At 31.6% G+C, this 19850-nt stretch overlaps 1 protein-coding gene across 3 annotated transcripts in view; it reads left to right on the top strand.

Moving 5' to 3' along the window:
* LOC105457125 (growth hormone secretagogue receptor type 1) overlaps positions 1–19850 on the top strand; it is an 89120-nt gene that overhangs the window by 38599 nt on the left and 30671 nt on the right. For 2 of the 3 annotated variants that reach the window (XM_011701601.1, XM_011701602.1), the window contains exons 1-3: positions 3513–5625; positions 5757–5872; positions 6613–6775. The exons of the other annotated variant lie outside the window; for it this stretch is intronic. In XM_011701601.1, coding sequence (XP_011699903.1) covers positions 5535–5625; positions 5757–5872; positions 6613–6775 — 370 coding nt within the window. In that variant the 5' untranslated portion in view covers positions 3513–5534. Of the gene's footprint in view, positions 1–3512; positions 5626–5756; positions 5873–6612; positions 6776–19850 lie in introns of those variants that run through there. 3 annotated transcript variants of the gene reach the window in all.

Genomic DNA, 19850 nt, shown 5'->3' with positions numbered 1-19850 from the left:
TTGGAAAAATAATTCTATTAATCGGAATATATCGAAATTTCCAAAATTGGAATTTTTTGATTATTTTGTATTGTTATACTTATTTAGTATTTTTATTAAATTACGTATATAGCAAATATTCCAAAGTTAGTAATTTCTACAATTTTTTTCAATTATATCTTTTAATTGTAGAATTTTTTAAAATTAATTTTTTGTTCTATGTCGCACTTTTTTAATCTTTAGATGATAATTTTAGTACTATAAAGTCCACTTTTCATTAATGAAAAATCATACAAATAAATTTATTTTTAAGAATAAAATATTCTTTTTACAATACTTCATATTATTATTTTAAGAATTTAATAATGCATATACGTTATTGTATCGTAAATCACAATTGTTTCATTTGCATTATATTTCTTAAAAGAAACAAAACAATACAAGAGTTATGATGTGTTCGCCATCAATTTATTTCACCGTAAAATAAATCGCCTTTAATAATGCGTGCTTTCGCTTCATCGCGCTTCGCTTCAAAGCGAGGAACATGAGAATGTCCCAAATTGACTACAATGCGCACAGAGAGGATTGACAGCGAGAGATTTAAATGGAATGCGCTTGGTTTCCTAATAGGGAGTCGTGTTTATTGGCGCTTCTTTTATACTTATACAACCGTTATTAACCTAAATCGTAAAAGGTATAAAAAAGGTAAGAAAAATCAGTAGAAAGAAAAAGAAATAAAAGTATTAGTGATTATAATATAAATAATTGCATTATCAACATTTTGAAGAATAATTATAATATGCTGAAAGGAGTTCATGCATTTTAGTCGATTTGGAAAGCACGCGGGGAACGTTGGGTTTATCTTTGTTTTTATTCAATTTCAATTGCTGAATTTAAAAATTATAGTTAAAATTGTTCTAGTATTCGAAAAATATTTTTTTTGCATCTTAAACAGAAAAAAGTAATAATTGATTTTACTACTATGAACCATTTTGAACCATATTTGCAAATTTATTTTTGTTTTTATAAAAATATGTTTCGATGTTATCTAAGCCTTTATCCTTTCTCATCAGAGCTTGAGATTCTGCAAGTTACCATCAGTTATGTATACATTTTAACTTTTGCATCGAAATATCTTGAAAAGTATAAATGATGCGGAAATGTGTTTCAGATAAAAGTTATACGGTCTGAAGGCGGACAAAATAATACGTAAAACTAATTTAAAAAAATTATTTGTTAAGGTCATATAAAGGTCATATATTGCCATTTTTTTAGATTGAGTTATATAATTTTTTTACAGAGTATGATTCATTTTATTATTTTGTATATAAAAGTTTTAGGTAAAGTTATCGAAAATGCAATAATTTACGCAATATTTTATACTTTATTATGTCATATTTTGACATGTAAAATATGAATCTCATAAATTATTGATTTCTTGAAAATTGTTTTTAATATTTTTATGTACAAAATAATGAAATGAATCGATTGAAATAAAAAAATACTCAGTTGCTTTTAAAAAAAATACGCAATTTGCAATATAGAACTACATATATTTTTAAAACAACTGATTGTGAGTGTTTTTTTTTTATTCCAATTGATTTATCTCGTTATTTTATGCATAAAAGTATTAAGGTATAATTATCAAAAAATCAGGAAACGCGATAGCAACTCCTGCTATATATTTTTTCATTTCATATCGATAGTTTATGAGATATTTCATATTTTATGTCGAAATATAACATAATAAGATATCTCGCGAACTACTGAATTTTCGCTTTACCTTAATATTTTTATATATAGATTCCTTTTATTCATAATAGTATGATTTTTTTATACTATGTAAAAAAATTATATAATTCCATATAAAAAATAGCGATACCTTTTATATGATCCTTAAAAAATTGATTTTTTTGGAAAGTTATTTAACATTGTTTGTCCTTCAAATCGTATTTTAACTTTTATCTGAAATACTTTTCCTCATCTTTTATACTTTTCAAGATATTTCGATGCAAAAGTTAAAATGTAGTCCTAATGAGAAAGGATGAGGGTTTAGGTAACATCAAAATATATTTTTATGAAAACAAAGAGAAATTCACAGACATGGTTCGATAAAGTGATAAAATCATACGTTGCTTTTTCCTATTTAAAATAGAAAAAAAAATATTTTTCGGATACTAGGTCAATTTTAATTACGATTTTCCGATTCAGCAAGTAAAATTGAGTAAAAATAAAGGTGAACCCAACGTTCCCCGCGTGTTTCCCAAATCGCCTAAAATGCATGAACTCCTTTAAGACATGTATTGTAAAAATTAAAGAAGTACACTTTTTCGCTGTATTAGTACTGTATTAGCAATGATTTTATTATTGTACTGAATACTGATAATCGCGAATTAAATTATGCGGAAGTCAGGTGTCGTGCCCACAACTCCCACGTTTTACACTTACAAAAAGTTACGTAATTTCATTTATCGTAAGTGAAACGAGACACGTACTCCTTTCTCTTATCGATGATACGTCCGAGTGCGATGTCCTCATTCCTTCTATAAAAATACGATTACGAAGTACGAAATTAAACGTATAATATATAACAAATGGATAAAAACGATAAAATAATAATAAAATATCACATTATCATTGAAAACAGTTATTTTGATTTACTGGCGTCTAAAAACAGAATAAAATTGAATTGATTCGTTAAATTTATTCGTTAAAGTGGTTCATGCTTAATTTGAAGCGATAAATGTAGGTAATCTATTAAATAATTAATTTAAGCATATTTTATTCAATCAACATTTATTTATAAGTTCTTTTCAGTATTTTAAGATACTTATGATTGATTAAGAAGATCAATATGATATTTCTATTCCAGCCTCAGCTAATAATTGCGTTTTAAGTCCGAACATTTAATCGGCGCGCAGTTAAACGGCTGTACATGGATTTCAAAAAAATTCATATAGAATTTATTAGGCATCCAGCCGTGACCGCGAAAAGGCGCTCTACGAAGTTAGTTGTGTTATTCACATAGACGGTTTTATTCAAATTGTAATTATTATATAATTTTTTTATTTTAGGTAAACCATAAATTACATTGAATAAACTTATTAGTTATTTTCCAATTTAGTGTGATACCGTTGATATTAAAATTATATCATAATGAAATACAAAATAAGCTTTATAATAAAATAGCACATAAACGCAATTATTTTAAGTTGAATATTTATACAGAATAATTATTATTGAATTGTTATTAGAATTTAACGTGAATATAATGGAATAATTAAATTAAATTCTATCAAATATCTATATATTGCACAAATCTATATATTGCATGATATTTAAAAATAAAGAGATGATACAAATTTATTAATTACCAGATTTGCAAGAGCACTTAATTACGATGAAAAAATAATACTATACCTAAGGAGGGAAAGAGCGCGCATGCTCCTAACGAAAGGGAGGCGCGTTCGAGAGTTTGTGGTCGGTTGAGTTCCGTGTTCCATTCAGTTTACCGGCACTATTTGCACGGTTCGGGTTCCTTCTGAGCACGTGTAGCCTGGCGAACCGATGATGACAAGAAGCGAATGCATCACGTGCAAGCAGGAAATGTATTTCGAATCATCTGTGGGGGACGACTTCTCAATGAGAACGACGATCGAGACGTTCCGTTGCGTGAAGTTTGATAGCGCGGATCGTACACTACAGTCTGAGTGAATCTCCGATCGTGGATTTGTTCGCGGCAAAATTGTGAGTGACAGTTTGATGCGCCGCGATCTGCAAATTGTGCACGCGGCCGATTGAAACGAAATAAATCGTATTAAACTTTAGAAAATGCGAGCGATGGCGAGTATGCGTGTGATCTGATTGAATCACTTAAAGTAAATGAATTGATAATAAATTATCGGTGACTATCGGTGGCAGATTGAATTGCAGCCCGTTAGAATTGAGTTAATCGTGACCAAGAAGTTTCAGTCTTCTTAGAAAAGCAATTAAGGAGATGGGATTAAGGAGGCGATTCAACCATAAAGCCGTACTAGTTAACTACTAGTTCATTAGGTCCGACTCTCCCGAGAGATTGTTAAACTGCAGGTTGTCTCGCTAACAAACAAAGTTGATTCGTGCTTCGGAATTGTTGTACCTGAGAGAATTTTTGGCCAAATAACATGAAACGAGTTTTGGTATAATGAAAGGAATTGCTCGTGGAATGCAGAATCGAGTTGCGGCGAATTTAATCGCGTGTGTTGATCAATGATTCGTATAGATTTTGAATATGAATACGCGGGATGCTTGTGTGATTGTTGCTACATCTGCTGATATCGGAACACGCGAAGCATTTTATTTGAAATTGAATAGCAAATATTTCGTGCAGATTTCAATCTCTCGATGATTCTTCTCGCGAGCACGAGAAACGCTACAGATATTGCTACGGTAGACACATTCTTATTTCCGACTCGCCAATTGATAAGTAATTTATTGTGAAAAATTGCACGGAATTGGAAACACATAGAATTCCATCACGTTATAAAATTTCCAACAAGATAATATGAAAAGAATGAGCAAATTTAATGTTATATAGTTTTTATATGAAAATGGATTAATATATATTTTTTTATTAAATTGAATCGTATAAAAAAATTCTGAAGTAAAAAGTGCCCAATGCAGATCACATCGTTTTATTTGATGAATATGACTAGTTCATTTAGTTTAGCAAACGAACGGCACAATTCTGTTAAACGAGTCACCCGTAAAGCTACATCTAAAGTGTGAGAAAGTTAATAATGTTAATCGGACGTGAAATACGCTTCCCGGGGCGCGAATCCTCGTCGAACTTGTAGAAGATAAACATTCGTCCGGGGCTTTTCGCAAATTAACATTCCCGCCGTCCGATCTATTTGATCGAGGGTGTTAAATAGATTCTTCGTTTTAAGTGAAGAAACTAATCAGTACGTTTCGCGGGGGCAAGCAATTTCTCGCGATCTCGTTGCGGGATCTCTCCTCGACGCACCGTATTGAGATAATTAATGGTGAATGTACCGCGACGGAGGGACTTGATGATGTCACTTAACATTTCCGATCCGGCGAAAGTGGTGGTTATCTTAAAGCAGGCAAAAACGTTGAGCCGTGTTCGCGTCGCGAGACGCCGTGGTGCCGTCGCGCATCTGCGATTCCTGATGGATTTTCACGGGCCGCATCCCGACGCACGACAATCCGCCGTCGAAACGCGCGAAACTCCGGCGTCGATAATTATCGCGGCACGGCGGAAAGTGTTGCCGACGTAAAATTAAAATTCCTCCTTTGCAAAAAAAGCAAGAGAAACCGACGTGACGGTACTTGTACGTAAGACCTGTAAATACCGTGACTTAAACATCAAATCTCCCCTTCTCCCCTCCGTCTAACGAGTGAAGATACGTGATAGCGTGAACGTATCGAGTCGCGAGGATACGCGATCGCGAGGGGATTTGTGAAATAAATCAAACAGTTGCGGAAACCGGCGGGAGAACGAACGACGAAAGAACAAGGCGAGGGTGCGATCTTGGCTTACGCTCTTGAAAAAGATGTTGACAACGATGTCTACCGTCGCGTTCGAATTGAATTCATCCTATTACACGACGGCAATCGGCAACAGCGCGCTCGACGGATTCTCAGGTATATTCTCAAGACTACAATATCCTGTTGTAAGACGATATATGCTACATTAATCACAAACACTCGGGGCGCACGTCTCACGTGAAATATGTCTAGAGGATCTTAAGTGTCTCATAACCGCATGATTCCAGTAATCGAGTCGGAGAACGCTACTTCCGCGCTGTACATGCTGCCCGCCTACATTCGAACCACTTCGATGATAGCGTGTATCATCGTGATGATACTGGGAATAGTTGGCAATCTCATGGTAACTTGTATTTTATTAATATCAGTTGTAATCGTACTTACGAAATCAACGAAATATCAGGAGTACAATTTAATCGCCGCCGCTTTTACACGCAGAAAAAGGATTAGCCAGTGAAGCTCAAATATAGCTATGGCAGCTAAGATCGCTAGTGTCGTTAAAATAGGGACAGCTAATGTCATTACTGCCGAAATTCAATTTATTAGTTATTAAAATGTAGGTGCTACAGCAAAAAATATTTGCTGCTAAAATTAAATGTTATTTAGCCGAATCTACTATGCTATTTTATCTTTGCAATAGAGTAATAATATTTGCAGTATATAGCTTATATACTGCAAAATATAAATGCTAAATGCGCTGTAGATGTTCATATGACAGTGCCATATTGCAGAAACAATTACAAATCAAATTTTCGCGCGTAGCTATAAACTTAGTTCTGCGTGCTAAATGTGCATGATAAGACATTTAGGTATGCCATCTTTGTAGCTGCCTATACTAATATATGCTTTTAATTTGCAATTAATAAATTTTTTTGTCACGTTTTTTATCTGTAATAGCCAGAACTTAGCAATGACACTAAGGCGATAGCTCTTATAGCTAAGTTTGATTTAGCTATTGAAATTTAGCTACTATTACTAATTGTAAGTCATTTTTTTTGCGTGTATTTGCAATCTGTATTATCGCTACCGAGGTAGCCGATCTTTGGAACCGGCTGCTGTAGCTCTCGCGTGTGATATCCTCAGGTGCCGTTAGTCGTGCTGCGAGGTAAAGACATGAGGAACAGCACGAATATCTTCCTGGTGAATCTGAGCGTCGCTGACCTCTGCGTTCTCGTGATCTGCACGCCTACCGTGTTAATTGAAGTCAACTCGGGCCCGCAAGTTTGGCCGCTCGGCGAGCACATGTGTAAGTGTATTTGAATCGATTGCGTGAAAAAGCATGACGCACTTTGGTGTACCTATTCCTATCGTCTCAGCCGCGCGCACGGTCACTTGACATGTACATGGCACGATAATCTGTCAGATCGGCCCAAACCCAAAAATACCAATGTTTCTTGAACGGACATTGATAGACCCGCGTCACTCCTTTTCTCCCTTTCGCGCCCAGCCGCGCGCGGTTCGTTAACTAACACGCATATTTCTGTTGCGTCACGGAGGCTCGAATACTCGGATCAATTCTCTCCCTTGCGTTCGCCGGAATTTCAGTTCACGGTCGCACGAACGTTAATATCGCATTGATAGATTATTTTTTTCTCTAAAATATAAATTAGTAATGCAGAAAAAGCGAATTGGAAAACGTGATGATAAAACTCATAATTGATGCAATCGACTTACCAGAAAACATTTTCTATTTAGTTACTTTTGTATTCTTCGAGTTTATCTAGTTTTATCAAGTACTGGCCATTATAAAGCAATATATCTGAATGCGCACGTGTATCTAACTAATGTGTACGTACAAATACGCATGTGTAATTAATACAAATATGCATAACGTGATAAGTTACATATATAACTAATTATATGACAAATTGATAACTCACATGTTAATTATTAGGACGATTAATATCGACGCTTTCACATTTCGGCAGTTAAAATTCTAATTAATTTTTAAAGAAACGTTGTGATTTTGATTTGTATGAACAAAACTTTGCCTTTCGACACTACGACGATTACTGCGCGTGTGCATATCTTTTAGGAAATAAGAAGGATGCACTTCTCTTTGGTTGAAACAATTTGAGCGCCATTATCGTTGAACGTCATTCAAAGGATAAGTTTACAGCTGATTCGCGTTAGTTTGTCTCATATATTGCGACAGAATGATAGACCCAAGCATTATTGAACGCAGAATGCATGGAAGATGTATCCCAGCAAACACCAAGTAACATGTAACGTACCTGTTAGTTGTAATTTCCCACTCAACAATGTAACTATAATATAACACATGTGTTATATTATAGTTATATTGAGTGACAAATTACAACTAACAGGTATGTTACATGTTACTTAGATTGTTTACTGGGATAGCAGCGCGGAAACACTGCTAAATTTTTGAAATCCATAGAAAGTATCTGATCTTGTTTTATAATTATTGGACTAAAAAAGAAAAAAGTCTTTTTCTTGCATGTTACAAGTTGCAGATCTATCAGCGCATTCGTAGATACGTGATTAAATTGCAAACTCAACGGATCGATATCAAATCTAGTTTGATTTTATTCCATTTTTCTCAATTCATCATACCATTCGCTTGAGATAATATTGTCCGATTTTTGAGAACGATTTATTTAGCATACAGAACGTTCTCCTAAAGTGTCGTTGCAATGATTGTTTCCAATTTTATTTTTTTTAATTTTCTTTATTAATATTTAAATTTATTTTTCGTATATAAATTTTTTTATTTCTTCCATATTAATCATAATTTGGTTTCCATATTTGTTCGAATTAAAAGTCTTTCTTTATATCAGTTTTATATATTTATAATTATTGTATATTATAATTAAATATATTAAAATTAAAAAATATATAATTATATTATATTAAATTTGTGGAACTAACTAAATTTAGCTACAAACTTTTTTTGTATTTTATTATATTTATTAATTTATATTTTTCTCTTTTTTATTCTTAAGCAGTTTTTATGGATCTTTTTCGAAACTATTAATCGTATATTATTACACGAAGTTTTAGAGAGAACGGCCACTTTAGCCAGTTTAATATTGCCGATCAAATTATTTTCGAAAAATCAATGTCGTTCATATATGGAATGAGATTGGCCTACTTTTATAGCGTTAGTTTCTTGCTAATCTATATTGTAGGAAAGTAGGAAGCAAGAGGGATACAAAAAGAAGAAGATTCAGAAATCTCTCTGAAGCATCACATGTGTGTGGTTGATGGTACTACTGGTTATCCAAACTTTCACAAGCTTAGTACGAAGATGCGAAAATATCTGAGAGAAAAATGCCGTCGACAAAAATAGTTTTGATTCTTCTTGTTGTATCTCATCGCGTGAAGTTAATCGCGAACAAAAATGTCATACACGTGTGTAACGTTGAAAATCGTAATTACTAACGATTATTAAAACTCACTGCGTGGCTGTTAAATTTGTTTTCTATGAAATAAAATAACGTTTTAAGCTGATAACATTTTCTGTTGCGTTAATTAAAACGGCGAATTTTTTTGTATAGTGATTAAATCGTGATCATTGCTAAAGAATATTAGTGTCTACTAGTGTCATAACATTATTGGATCGAAACACCCGCGCATTTTAACAATTCTAGCGTTAATAATGTTCTTGTGAAGTAAACGTGTGTAGTTAATTAAATATTATATATCACGATAAAATTAAATACTTTTTCAAGTTTCAACTTTTGTAAAATGTTCGCGATTCTTTATGCTATGCAGTAAATTTGTGAAAAAACGTACAAAATTGTGAACAGCATTTGTGATTTTGAAGTTGGAATGTGGACTAATAGCTCATACCATAAATTCCGTATTTAGGAAATTAAAATGAGAAAAATAGTTATTAATGATGGACAACATTATACTATTCACAATAAAATTTATTATAAAATATAATTAATCAATTAAACTTGCTTATTTTTTAAATTATTTACATATATCATTTTTTCTAAAACAAATAAAGAGTAAATTTTTTAAATTATTAAATTATTAAATGATACATTATATTATATTCATCTTATTTTAACTAGTCACAATAGTTACGTACTTAATATTTGTCACAATAGTTACGTACTTCATATTTATTTGTGGTTTGTGAACAAATATTATATCTGAAACAACAGTAAACAGATTAAAAGCCATGTCAGTTCTTGCTTTAAGAGTAAACAATATTATTGCAAATTCACGTGGGAATGCATAAAAGCGAGATAGAGTAAATGGTATACAACTTTCGTAAATCGCATTTATGTTGATTACATTATCAAGTGAATTTTCTTAGAAAGATAACGGAAATTCGTAATGCAATACAACACTAACATCTAAATCAATAAAAATTAAAATCGAAAAAATATTGAGCTTTCTGTATAGTCAAAAATTAATGCTTTTAGTTTTTAGAAGATGCTTTAGCAGAACCTTTAGAACTTTAACAGAACCTTTAGAGCTTTTAGAAGAAGCTTTAGGACAACCTTCTTCAACAAATTATAGAATAATTTAGCAATCGATCATTAATAAATACTCTTTATCGATTATTTTATTTAAATAGTTCTTGTTCCTTATAGTTCTATTATCATTATTGAAACTATTGTCCTTTCTTCTTGTTCATTCACGATAATGACAGCAATGAAGGCAATGACACTGTTTTACGTCTTCTTTAGGTTTAATATCGCTCCATTTTATGATACAGTTATTAAAGATATTTTAAGAAGCAATTAGTTCTTTTGTTTTATATTTAGCAAATTTAATCATTGAGAGTGAAAGAGAAAAAAATGATATAAAATATATTACCTCACTTAATAAAAATTTAATATTTTACACACTCACACACACAAGGGAGTTATTACATATGCATTAACATAAAAATAACTAAAATGTGAATTTCAATTATTTAGAAATTATTATTTACCAACTATTCTGAAAATGACATCCACCACAAAATTGGTAAAATGATATCGAACCACTGCTGACAGTTGTTTGCACGCGAGTGACACGTTTTATTTACACGTCAAATAACTCCCATTCGATCCGCACTACCAACGAACGAACATCGAGATATCCGTGCTCTCGTGAACCGTTGGTACCATATGGCGTTGCAGGAGCGAGAGATTCCTTCCGGCTTACAATTCCTTACGAGCGACTACCTATATATCTCGACTTCCCGGTCTCTTTTGCTCGCACGAAAGAATGCAAGAGAGGGCGAAACGCCGGAGGCAACCGGGAGGAGGATCGAGGTTGAATCAACCGGCGAGTAGCGAGAACGTCGTGAGGGGTCTCTATGGGTCTATATGAGATGCGTTTACCGTGGAGGGTCGCGCGACGGTGGTCCAGATGGGGTGTGGTGTAAAGAGGGGGGTAGCATTTAGGCGCGTCTGGGTTTTATGAGGCGCATACGGCGACGCGCGACTTAAGTCGATGTCCTCCTCCTCCTCTTTTCCTTGACACCGGCATACTTCTCTCGCCCGGCATTCCTTCGAAACACTGCCCGCTTCTCACGGTCGAGGCCGCGTAGCTTTTATTGCGACGTAAAACGGTCTCATGACGGTATGATCAGAACGGGTATTTCACTTAGAAAGTGAAAAGTTTCCTTACACTCGCGCGATGATAAATCAGTCTGGCTTGCGCACGTCGTGATTACGTTCGCGGAATTCTAATTAAATTCTTCGACTCTTTTTCTAGACCTATAGTTGTTCTATTCGAAATCGTTAATTCTTAGTACGCACATCGTGGCCTATTATAAAATCCGTTGCTACTGGTCAGGATTTTTGTCGGGGCACCATTTTTATTGGCAATGAACGTCGCATTTCTTTTATTAGCATATGTATATATGTTGTGCGCATACGTTGTTACAAATTTCACGTGTACCTGCGATTTATCGTATGAACTAAATAGTTAAATACAGCTTATAGTGTTTAAATTCCAATAATTTAATGAAATTCCAAAATATTATGCTTTTAAAATTATAAAAAATATGAATTGTGCAAAAAATACCATTGTTTAATTATTTATTATTTTTATTTACATTTTTGATGTTCGAGCAAAGTGTTTGCCCAATTACATTTTGCCTGAAGTTTACGTTCTACTTGTAAATATAACAGCAGATAGGCAGCATAAATATTTTTATTACAGATAAAATAATAAAAAAAGTAATAATAAAAAAATTTTAAATGTCTGCACATGTATGATTCGTTCCAAAAGATATTTTTGCGTGATGATTTTGATTTTATTAATATTTGATTATTAAAATTTATTTATGATTGATTTATATTATATCAATTTATTTTTGAAGTACTTAATAGAAAAGGCTGATACTAATTGTCACAATAGCTGCTTGTTATAAAGCATTTAGATAACGAAGACTGTTGTATGATGTGTGACATCTTCCTTTATTCTTTAGACAGAAAGACTAATGATCAGTATGTAAATTTGACAAAACAAACTTAACAAACCGTCTCTTAATAAGCATAAAAATAAGAAAATACTTGTAATTCTAATAATAATTTAGTGGTTGTAATGCAGCAATTTATTTAATCATTCTGATCACTATAAAAATGATAATATACAATATCTATAAAAACTTTTACTCACCTCAAGTATGTCAAAAATTTAAACGGAAAAGAACTTGTAAAAGTAAGATATAAACAATTTTTCTTTCGTAAAACAAAATGTGACTGCCGTGCCGATGAATCTATTGGATTTTGAAATATGAAACGTTAACATATTATCGTTACGATCGAGAAAATAATTTTAAATCACAAACCTACGAACATCTGCAATATTTCTCAAAAAGTTTCGTTATCTGATTAAATGCTTTTAATTTAGAATTGTGCAGAATTTGTATCTTTGTCAAAATTTAAAGATTACAGATAAATGTCTTTTGATATTATACATGAATCGTTGAACAGAATAATAACGAAAGTTTTACAAAAACAGAAATTTTAGATGTAATTATGTGCGTAATCGTTACGTACAATCTGTATTGAGTTACAAAAATATTAATACATGGCTTATAAGCACTTTTTTGTCACACATTTTTAATATACAATTTTTCTATGTGCAATAACTTTCCATCTGTTAAAAATATATAGGGTGAGGTATTCTATTTTTTTATGTAGATTATGCCATGTGCATATTAATGTGTCACTAAAAAGTGTTTTGTTTATCGATACTTTTTAATCTTGAAATAATTTTCTAATTTATGCCATATATATAGATATAGTAATGTTCTTTCTTTCAGACCAGAGAAGAATAGAAACACACACAATCAAAATATAGTACAAAAGATCAAAATGATAGAAAAAGCCAAAATATACGATAAAAAAAATAGCCTTCATCTTTTTGTACAAGGCATCTCTTTAATTAAATCGAATTTTGAATTTGCATGAAGCTAAATCGATCGTATGGAAAATACTTCTCTCCTCTCTTTTTATTCTTTCCTTCTTCGCTTTGATTAACTGAGCGTTCGCGTTCCATACAATTTCATTGTCAATCATCAATGACGAGCGATATGCAGGCCTCTATAATTCTTCAGCAGAAGATCAACACCCGTAATATTTGTTTCGTAACTTTATTGCAATCTGTCCTTTTTTATTCTTTGTCGTTCTGCATTATATAGTATCTGTATTATTATGAATTTTTCTCTCGAGAAAGAAAGTTTAATGTCGCGCAAAAGTGTGCTGTTGACATCCAGCTTTAGATTGCTCAACGTAAACTACACTGCTGAGGTACAGTTTGTTTTTCATTTTCATAAAGTTCTCCTAAAATAGCAGACCGGATCGATTTTTTAATTATACTAACTACTGGTTTTATTTAAAATGAATAAATATAAAGCAAAATTATATTAACTCGTATTTAAAAATAAAATAAAAACCAGAAGGAGTAGATATCCATAAAACGAGCAAACAAAAGAATCTAGACATCCAGATTGTCTCTGATCCATCGATATAATTGAATCAAACTACCAACAATAATTTTCCATTCCATCACTAAGAGATTTTCTCTAATTAAAGTTACTACGACGTATTTTCCGATTAAAAGTAATATATATATTATTAAATTTTGGATTTACGTCTGAAGCAGATAATAAAGTAGAAATGTTCCGCTTTAATATTATCAAATTAAATTATATGATTATATTATAACATCTCTTATTTACTCATTTTATTGTTTTTATTCCCTTTAATTTCTATGACGTTTTATGAATAAATATAGCCACGAAAATACATCTTATTGTTAGACTGAATATTTAATTTTTATTAAATTATTATTTAATTAGAAATTGAAGCTTAATGATTAATCAGTTAATAAAATAAAAATAATTTTTAATTAATGAATTAAATACATAATTTATAATAATAAATAATACATAATTTATGTTAATAAATAATTTATAATGCATAATACATTTAATACGTAATTTATATTAATAAGTTATGTTTGTGGTCAAAGATTGTGTGTGTTAAAATGATCTATGATTATCTTTCATTGTCAGTCTATAAATACTGCTCCGTTAAAGTGTTTTGACTCTCATCATTAGAGTCTAATAAAAACAAACCGCAGATGTTGATACGACTACATGTCTACGATGAGACGTTCGATCTGTCCGGGATATTTGGTGTAGAACAGGTTTTAGTGTCGTCACTCTACGAATGCAACGGTCGTCGTTAGAGCGAAGTGACATGCGAAAAAAGACAAATGATATAGTACCCACTAACAAGCGTAACATCTAACCGCGAAGATAAATCCGTACGCGAACATAATGAGTTTGCATTCAAAGAAAACGAGTTTGAAAACTAAATTTTTGTCATTTTACCTTTCAATTCAAGTTTAGATTGCATATACTTTTAAGCGCCTGCAAAATCTGGACAATTTGAAGTTTCAGCTCGAAATTGTCAAATTGTTCGAAAATCAGAAAATTTCGAGTAATCGAGTACCTGTTGCAGCGGCAACTGAGTTAGCAGTAATTGTATCGATTTTAACGTTCGGTTTAAATATAGTATAATAGTTTCTCAAATTCTTCTCATTGTCAGTCGACGTGCCGTCGATGTAGCGACGCGTCCAATTACGCGACCCTCGCGGCAATCAGTGCCACCGTACCTTTGTTTACCGACCCGTTATTATTATGCACATTGACGTTGGTATGAAATTAAAAGAATATTTTTCTTGTTACGTCGCGCGACAGGCAATCGGCGAAGGTAAAATGCGTTACCAGGTTCAACGTAATAACTGCAACGTCAATTCCTGTTAGCCACCGTTAGTGAAGGTTCTTGCAGCTAGGTTAAACAAACAACGAATATTATTAACAAGTGCAACAGAAGCACCATTTTTGCCTTTGATGGCAATTACAAACTGCTTTTCACGGTCATAAACGTAATGTATACTGGCAGTGCCTCATTACTAAATGTTCTAACAACGCCGGTTTTTGCTTGAATGCTCTATAATTGAAAGGCCGAATGCTTGAATAAATTGTATGGTTCAATCTTCATTCATTACCTTAACTCTAAGAGAACTTCCTTCAAGTTTGTCTTCTGAGGCATTTTAAACTTAGTTTTTCTTAGACTGAATCAGGCTAATGTCCATTTCTATCAATGTAGATTATCTTGGTTTTATTTATTTTTTATCTTTTTCTAATTCTTAAAACTAGAAAAAGATACAAAGCAAGTTAAATCTGAATTAAAGTTAATCTACATTGGTAGAAACGGACATAAGGGATTTTTATTTAGGTATATCTATATATATAAGACAAGAGCCCAAAATAAAAGAATGAAAAATAAAGTTATTTATAAGAAAATATTGATAATTTTTTAAACAATTATAATCAATAAAATATAATTCTAAATAATTAAACCTAAGTAGGTAATCGAAAGATAAAGGCGATTGGAGTTTAGCGCGGTAAGAGATATGCAATTAATAAATGTGTATTATTATAAGGTCATAAATTAAAATATATATTTAAAAAATACAAATTTTAAAATAAGCAAACATTTTGACTAATATTGAAGCTATCCTTAGTGCGTAAAAATGAATAAATTAAATAAATAATTAAAATAGAGAAAATAAATACAATAAAATGACGTCATGTCGTTTAAAATGGTCGAACAATATCAATTACGCTGTGTATTTTTTAAATATATATTTTAATTTTTGACTTTATAATGATATACATTTATTAATTGCGCATCACATAGCGTGCTAAACTCCTATCGTCTTTGTCTTTTGATTACTTAATTAGATAATTTTTTTATTTATTTTTATAAATATATAATAATAAGATAAGTAGGAAACTCAAAGTAAAAAGATAAAAAAAACTTTGCTAAATGATATACATGATTTACTTTACAATTATTTTTAACAGTTAATATAATTTTTTAATATAATAATTGCACTTTATATAACAATTGATTGCGATATAATATTTATTCATATATTGCATACAAATATAATTAGTAAGTAATAGTAATTATATTTATTTTTTAATCACTTTTATTTATTAAACATTTATTTATAAACAGGCGAGGCTATTGATAATTAAAGAAAGCAAAATAAATTGAATATTTTAAATGTAATTTAGAAATGCACGTCTCGAGATCTCTGAAGCCCTAGCTTTGATGAAGAAATTATGCATATGTATAATAAGTAGTTAAACGTAGTACAAATGCATCACGAATATTAATAGAACTTTCAAGCTGTTAAATTATATAATTGCGTTTGATTAGAAATTAACTACATAAATATATCATAAGAAAATTAATTATCATTTTCTATTCGCGGATGAATATTAATAATTATACACATAATAACTAATTGTTTAGTGAAGGAATAAAGATTAGAGAGATGAGAAGCTATTATTGTAATTGATAGAAATATAGTTTTCATAAATGTAATTATAGTACAATATTACTCGTTGCAAAATGGATGTTATCGCCAGTGTATTTACATTTACATATAATATATATATATGTATATATATATATATATATATATATATATATATATATTGTATTATAATTACATTTCTATCCATGTATAACACAAATTAAATTGAGAGAAGACTAATAATGTAAAATCACATAGAAATATTAGAAGCATCAAGATCCTATGACCATATTAGCTTTTTCTCAATTTAATTTACATTTACATATTTTACGATTATGATCATGATAGAGATTATTATTATAGGCAGATATAAAATTTATTATTATATATACAAATGTTAGTCTTTGAGTTGTACATCGTATTCAAATAGTAAAACAGAATGCTCGTGCAATTAAATATTTACTTATTAAATGAATATTTTACTGTGGCATGTGTATAATGGCCCGAATATCATAAAAATTTTATTGAATGATATTCAAGTTATTATTTCAGTTTTAAAAAAATAGTTTTATTCTACGACTTTGGATTTGCAGAATATATTGTTGTGAACACGGATAGTTTGTAGTTTTCAGATTCTAGTATGTTTCTCCCCTCCCAAATCTTATAAATCATCTGTTACTTGTAAATTTTTTCAGAATTGAGATTTCTTTGTGAATGTTGAAACAAGGAACCAATACGTGTAAATTTTTTTAAAATTGGGATTTCTTTAGAAATTATTCTATTCAAGATTCTATTTAAAAGGTTGAGAGAGAGAGAGAGAGAGAGAGAGAGAGAGAGAGAGAGAATTGTTAAGAAAATTTGAATGATGTTTGTTGTAATTAATCAATTTTTATTTTTGGAATACATTGCTTAACTTTGTTATTTTACCGATCTGAACTGTGTCGACTAACGAACCTAACGAAAATTTCGGACAGCGCGGGAAGAAGAGGAGAAGAAATGAAAAATGACTTGTCCGAAGAAGCACGATGTAAAAGTTACGCTAGCCGGAACCGTCTGGATAGAAATTTGATTCGCACATCTGGGCCGCATCTGATAGGCAAAGTAGGTTGAAGATGACAAATAGTGCTGCATCACGCGATGCTACGCGATAGCATGTACCTTTGTCATTGTGTCTTTTTTTCATTCACAGCGATACAAAGGTTAATAAAACGCTCAATTAAAGGGTAATTCTTTACAAGCATTTTTACATCTCCGGACAGTTATATCTTGACGTATGTCATGATTAATGCTATATGTACATTTCGTTGATGGACACATGTTTGAACTTTGCACTGTACGCTGTTCCCTGTCTCTTTTAATAAAATTTCTCGTTTCGTTTGCAATTAATCTCTTTTGGACTTAAAGAGCAAAACGTAAATGAAGCGGTAATAAAATTCTGCAGTTAATTGCTGTATTTTGAATAGAAGAATCTTGATCAAGAGATCGATTATGACGGCAATGATCACCGATTGAAAGTATTAAACATTTTTACGTACAAAATTTTCCATTTTGTGGAAAAGGATCAAATAACGCTCCATTATATATATTCCTCCATTATATACGTTCGAATTGAGTTTAGTATGATTTACGATATTGTATGTATGTCTCCAGAGGTCTGGCAAACTACCGAAAATATCCTTTGCAGCGAAAACCTCTCTCAAAACTGCCGTTCAGAATCGGCTTCAAATTGTAGATTCCATATACCACTGCGCACCAGGCATGAAGAGAGTGGTAGGTCAAAGCTCGATTTAAACTACAGCGCCATTGATAATAATAATTGGATGTATGTGTCGCTAATTTTATCACGTAACTTTCATAACATCATATCCCTATCTTTTAACAATAGAATTCTCTTTTCGTTAACAATTGTTTCCAGGAATAAAATTCAAAAGTTCAGAGAAATTGATATTTGTATAAGTACGTAGTAGCGAATACATTAAAGTGTTTCTATACGCGATATCAATTACATTATTGTATTGCGCAAAAGAGTTGCCATAAACTGCATTTCACTTCACACGCAATCTACAAAACTAAATTGTTTCCAGGAATAAAATTCAAAAGTTCAGAGAAATTGATATTTGTACAAGTACGACGTAGTAGCGAATACATTAAAGTGTTTCTATACGCGATATCAATTACATTATTGTAGTGCGCAAAAGAGTTGCCACAAACTGCATTTCATTTCACACGCGATTTACAAAACTACAATATTTATCGAAATAATTTTTCATTGCGTTTTATTTGATTTTACTGATTTTAAGCTCGTATATGTGTTTAATTAATTAGATCATGTAGATCTCGCGCTTCTTTTTTTCTTTTATTATTCGTGTTACATGACAGAAGAATTAAATTCATTCTCAATTATGTTATTTTCTTTTTCTTATTTCTTATATATCGTATTTCTGTCTTTCTTTCAAGCAATCTTCACAAAGAATTTTCGTTACTGCTTTGCAATACGACGCAAAGTTAAATTACAGAATTTTGCATAGTAGTTTAAAAGACAAATATTTCTGCAGAGGATATTACTACACTTTTATGCCAGTTAATTACATTTAACTTTATTTGTCAGAGAACAAAAGGCGAAATGTTCAGGAAATAGAATTTCACTTACTCTATATAAAAGGAGGAATATATCGAAAGTTTTAATTGAGTGATTGGGAATAATTTCCCGAAGGAATGAATATATGTATGTTTAATATGCGAGAATTTATATGGATATATAAATTCTCTGATGAAAACACGTGCAATTACAATATTACGATCATCATGTTTAAAATTCTTCATATTCTTAAATATTGAAAGCTTTTATTTTTGTTTTACGTAATTATTGCGCATTACTTGATTGATCAAATATTAAAAAGGTTGTCATGAGATCGCCATCTGAGGCGATGGTGATGACTTCAATAGGATTGAAAATCGTGGATTACAATTTACGAAGGAGAAGAAAGGCATTCGCTAATTCGTTCGGAGGTGTCGTCCTCCATTAAATCTATCGATCTTGTCTCGACCTCTGTCGGGATGTTCGGGTATCGGTATCCGCAGACGGTGATTACGGATTATTTCGAGGTCTAAGAACTCCCGCTTTCTGTAGATATTGTTGACTCGTAGACGGAAATATTTCATTACTCTCTCTCTCGTAACCAACGTCAGCGGACGGCGGTTTAAGATCCTCGACGCTGGAAACAGGGGCGCAACAATATAATTCGCGGTTTCGCGATGGATGCTTGAAAATTAGTGTTGATTCTAATGTGATCTAATTCCACCTGGAGTTTCCGCGCCCACCTGTTCAGCGATTCCGAGTACTCTTGGCTCGAGAATGATGGCGACGGATGGAAGGACGGAATCGGTTCCACTAAAAGCATTTGACAACCCAATTATTTTAAATTCTACTATGTCAAAGGTTAATTACCCTACGGATTTCGGGATATATATATATATATGTGTGTGTGTGTGTGTGT

This window comes from Wasmannia auropunctata, unplaced genomic scaffold, assembly GCF_000956235.1.
Source record: "Wasmannia auropunctata unplaced genomic scaffold, wasmannia.A_1.0 LD335365.1, whole genome shotgun sequence".
NCBI lineage: Eukaryota > Metazoa > Arthropoda > Insecta > Hymenoptera > Formicidae > Wasmannia > Wasmannia auropunctata.
Note: the sequence above shows the minus strand (reverse complement) of the source record. Positions and strands in the feature narration are given on the sequence as shown.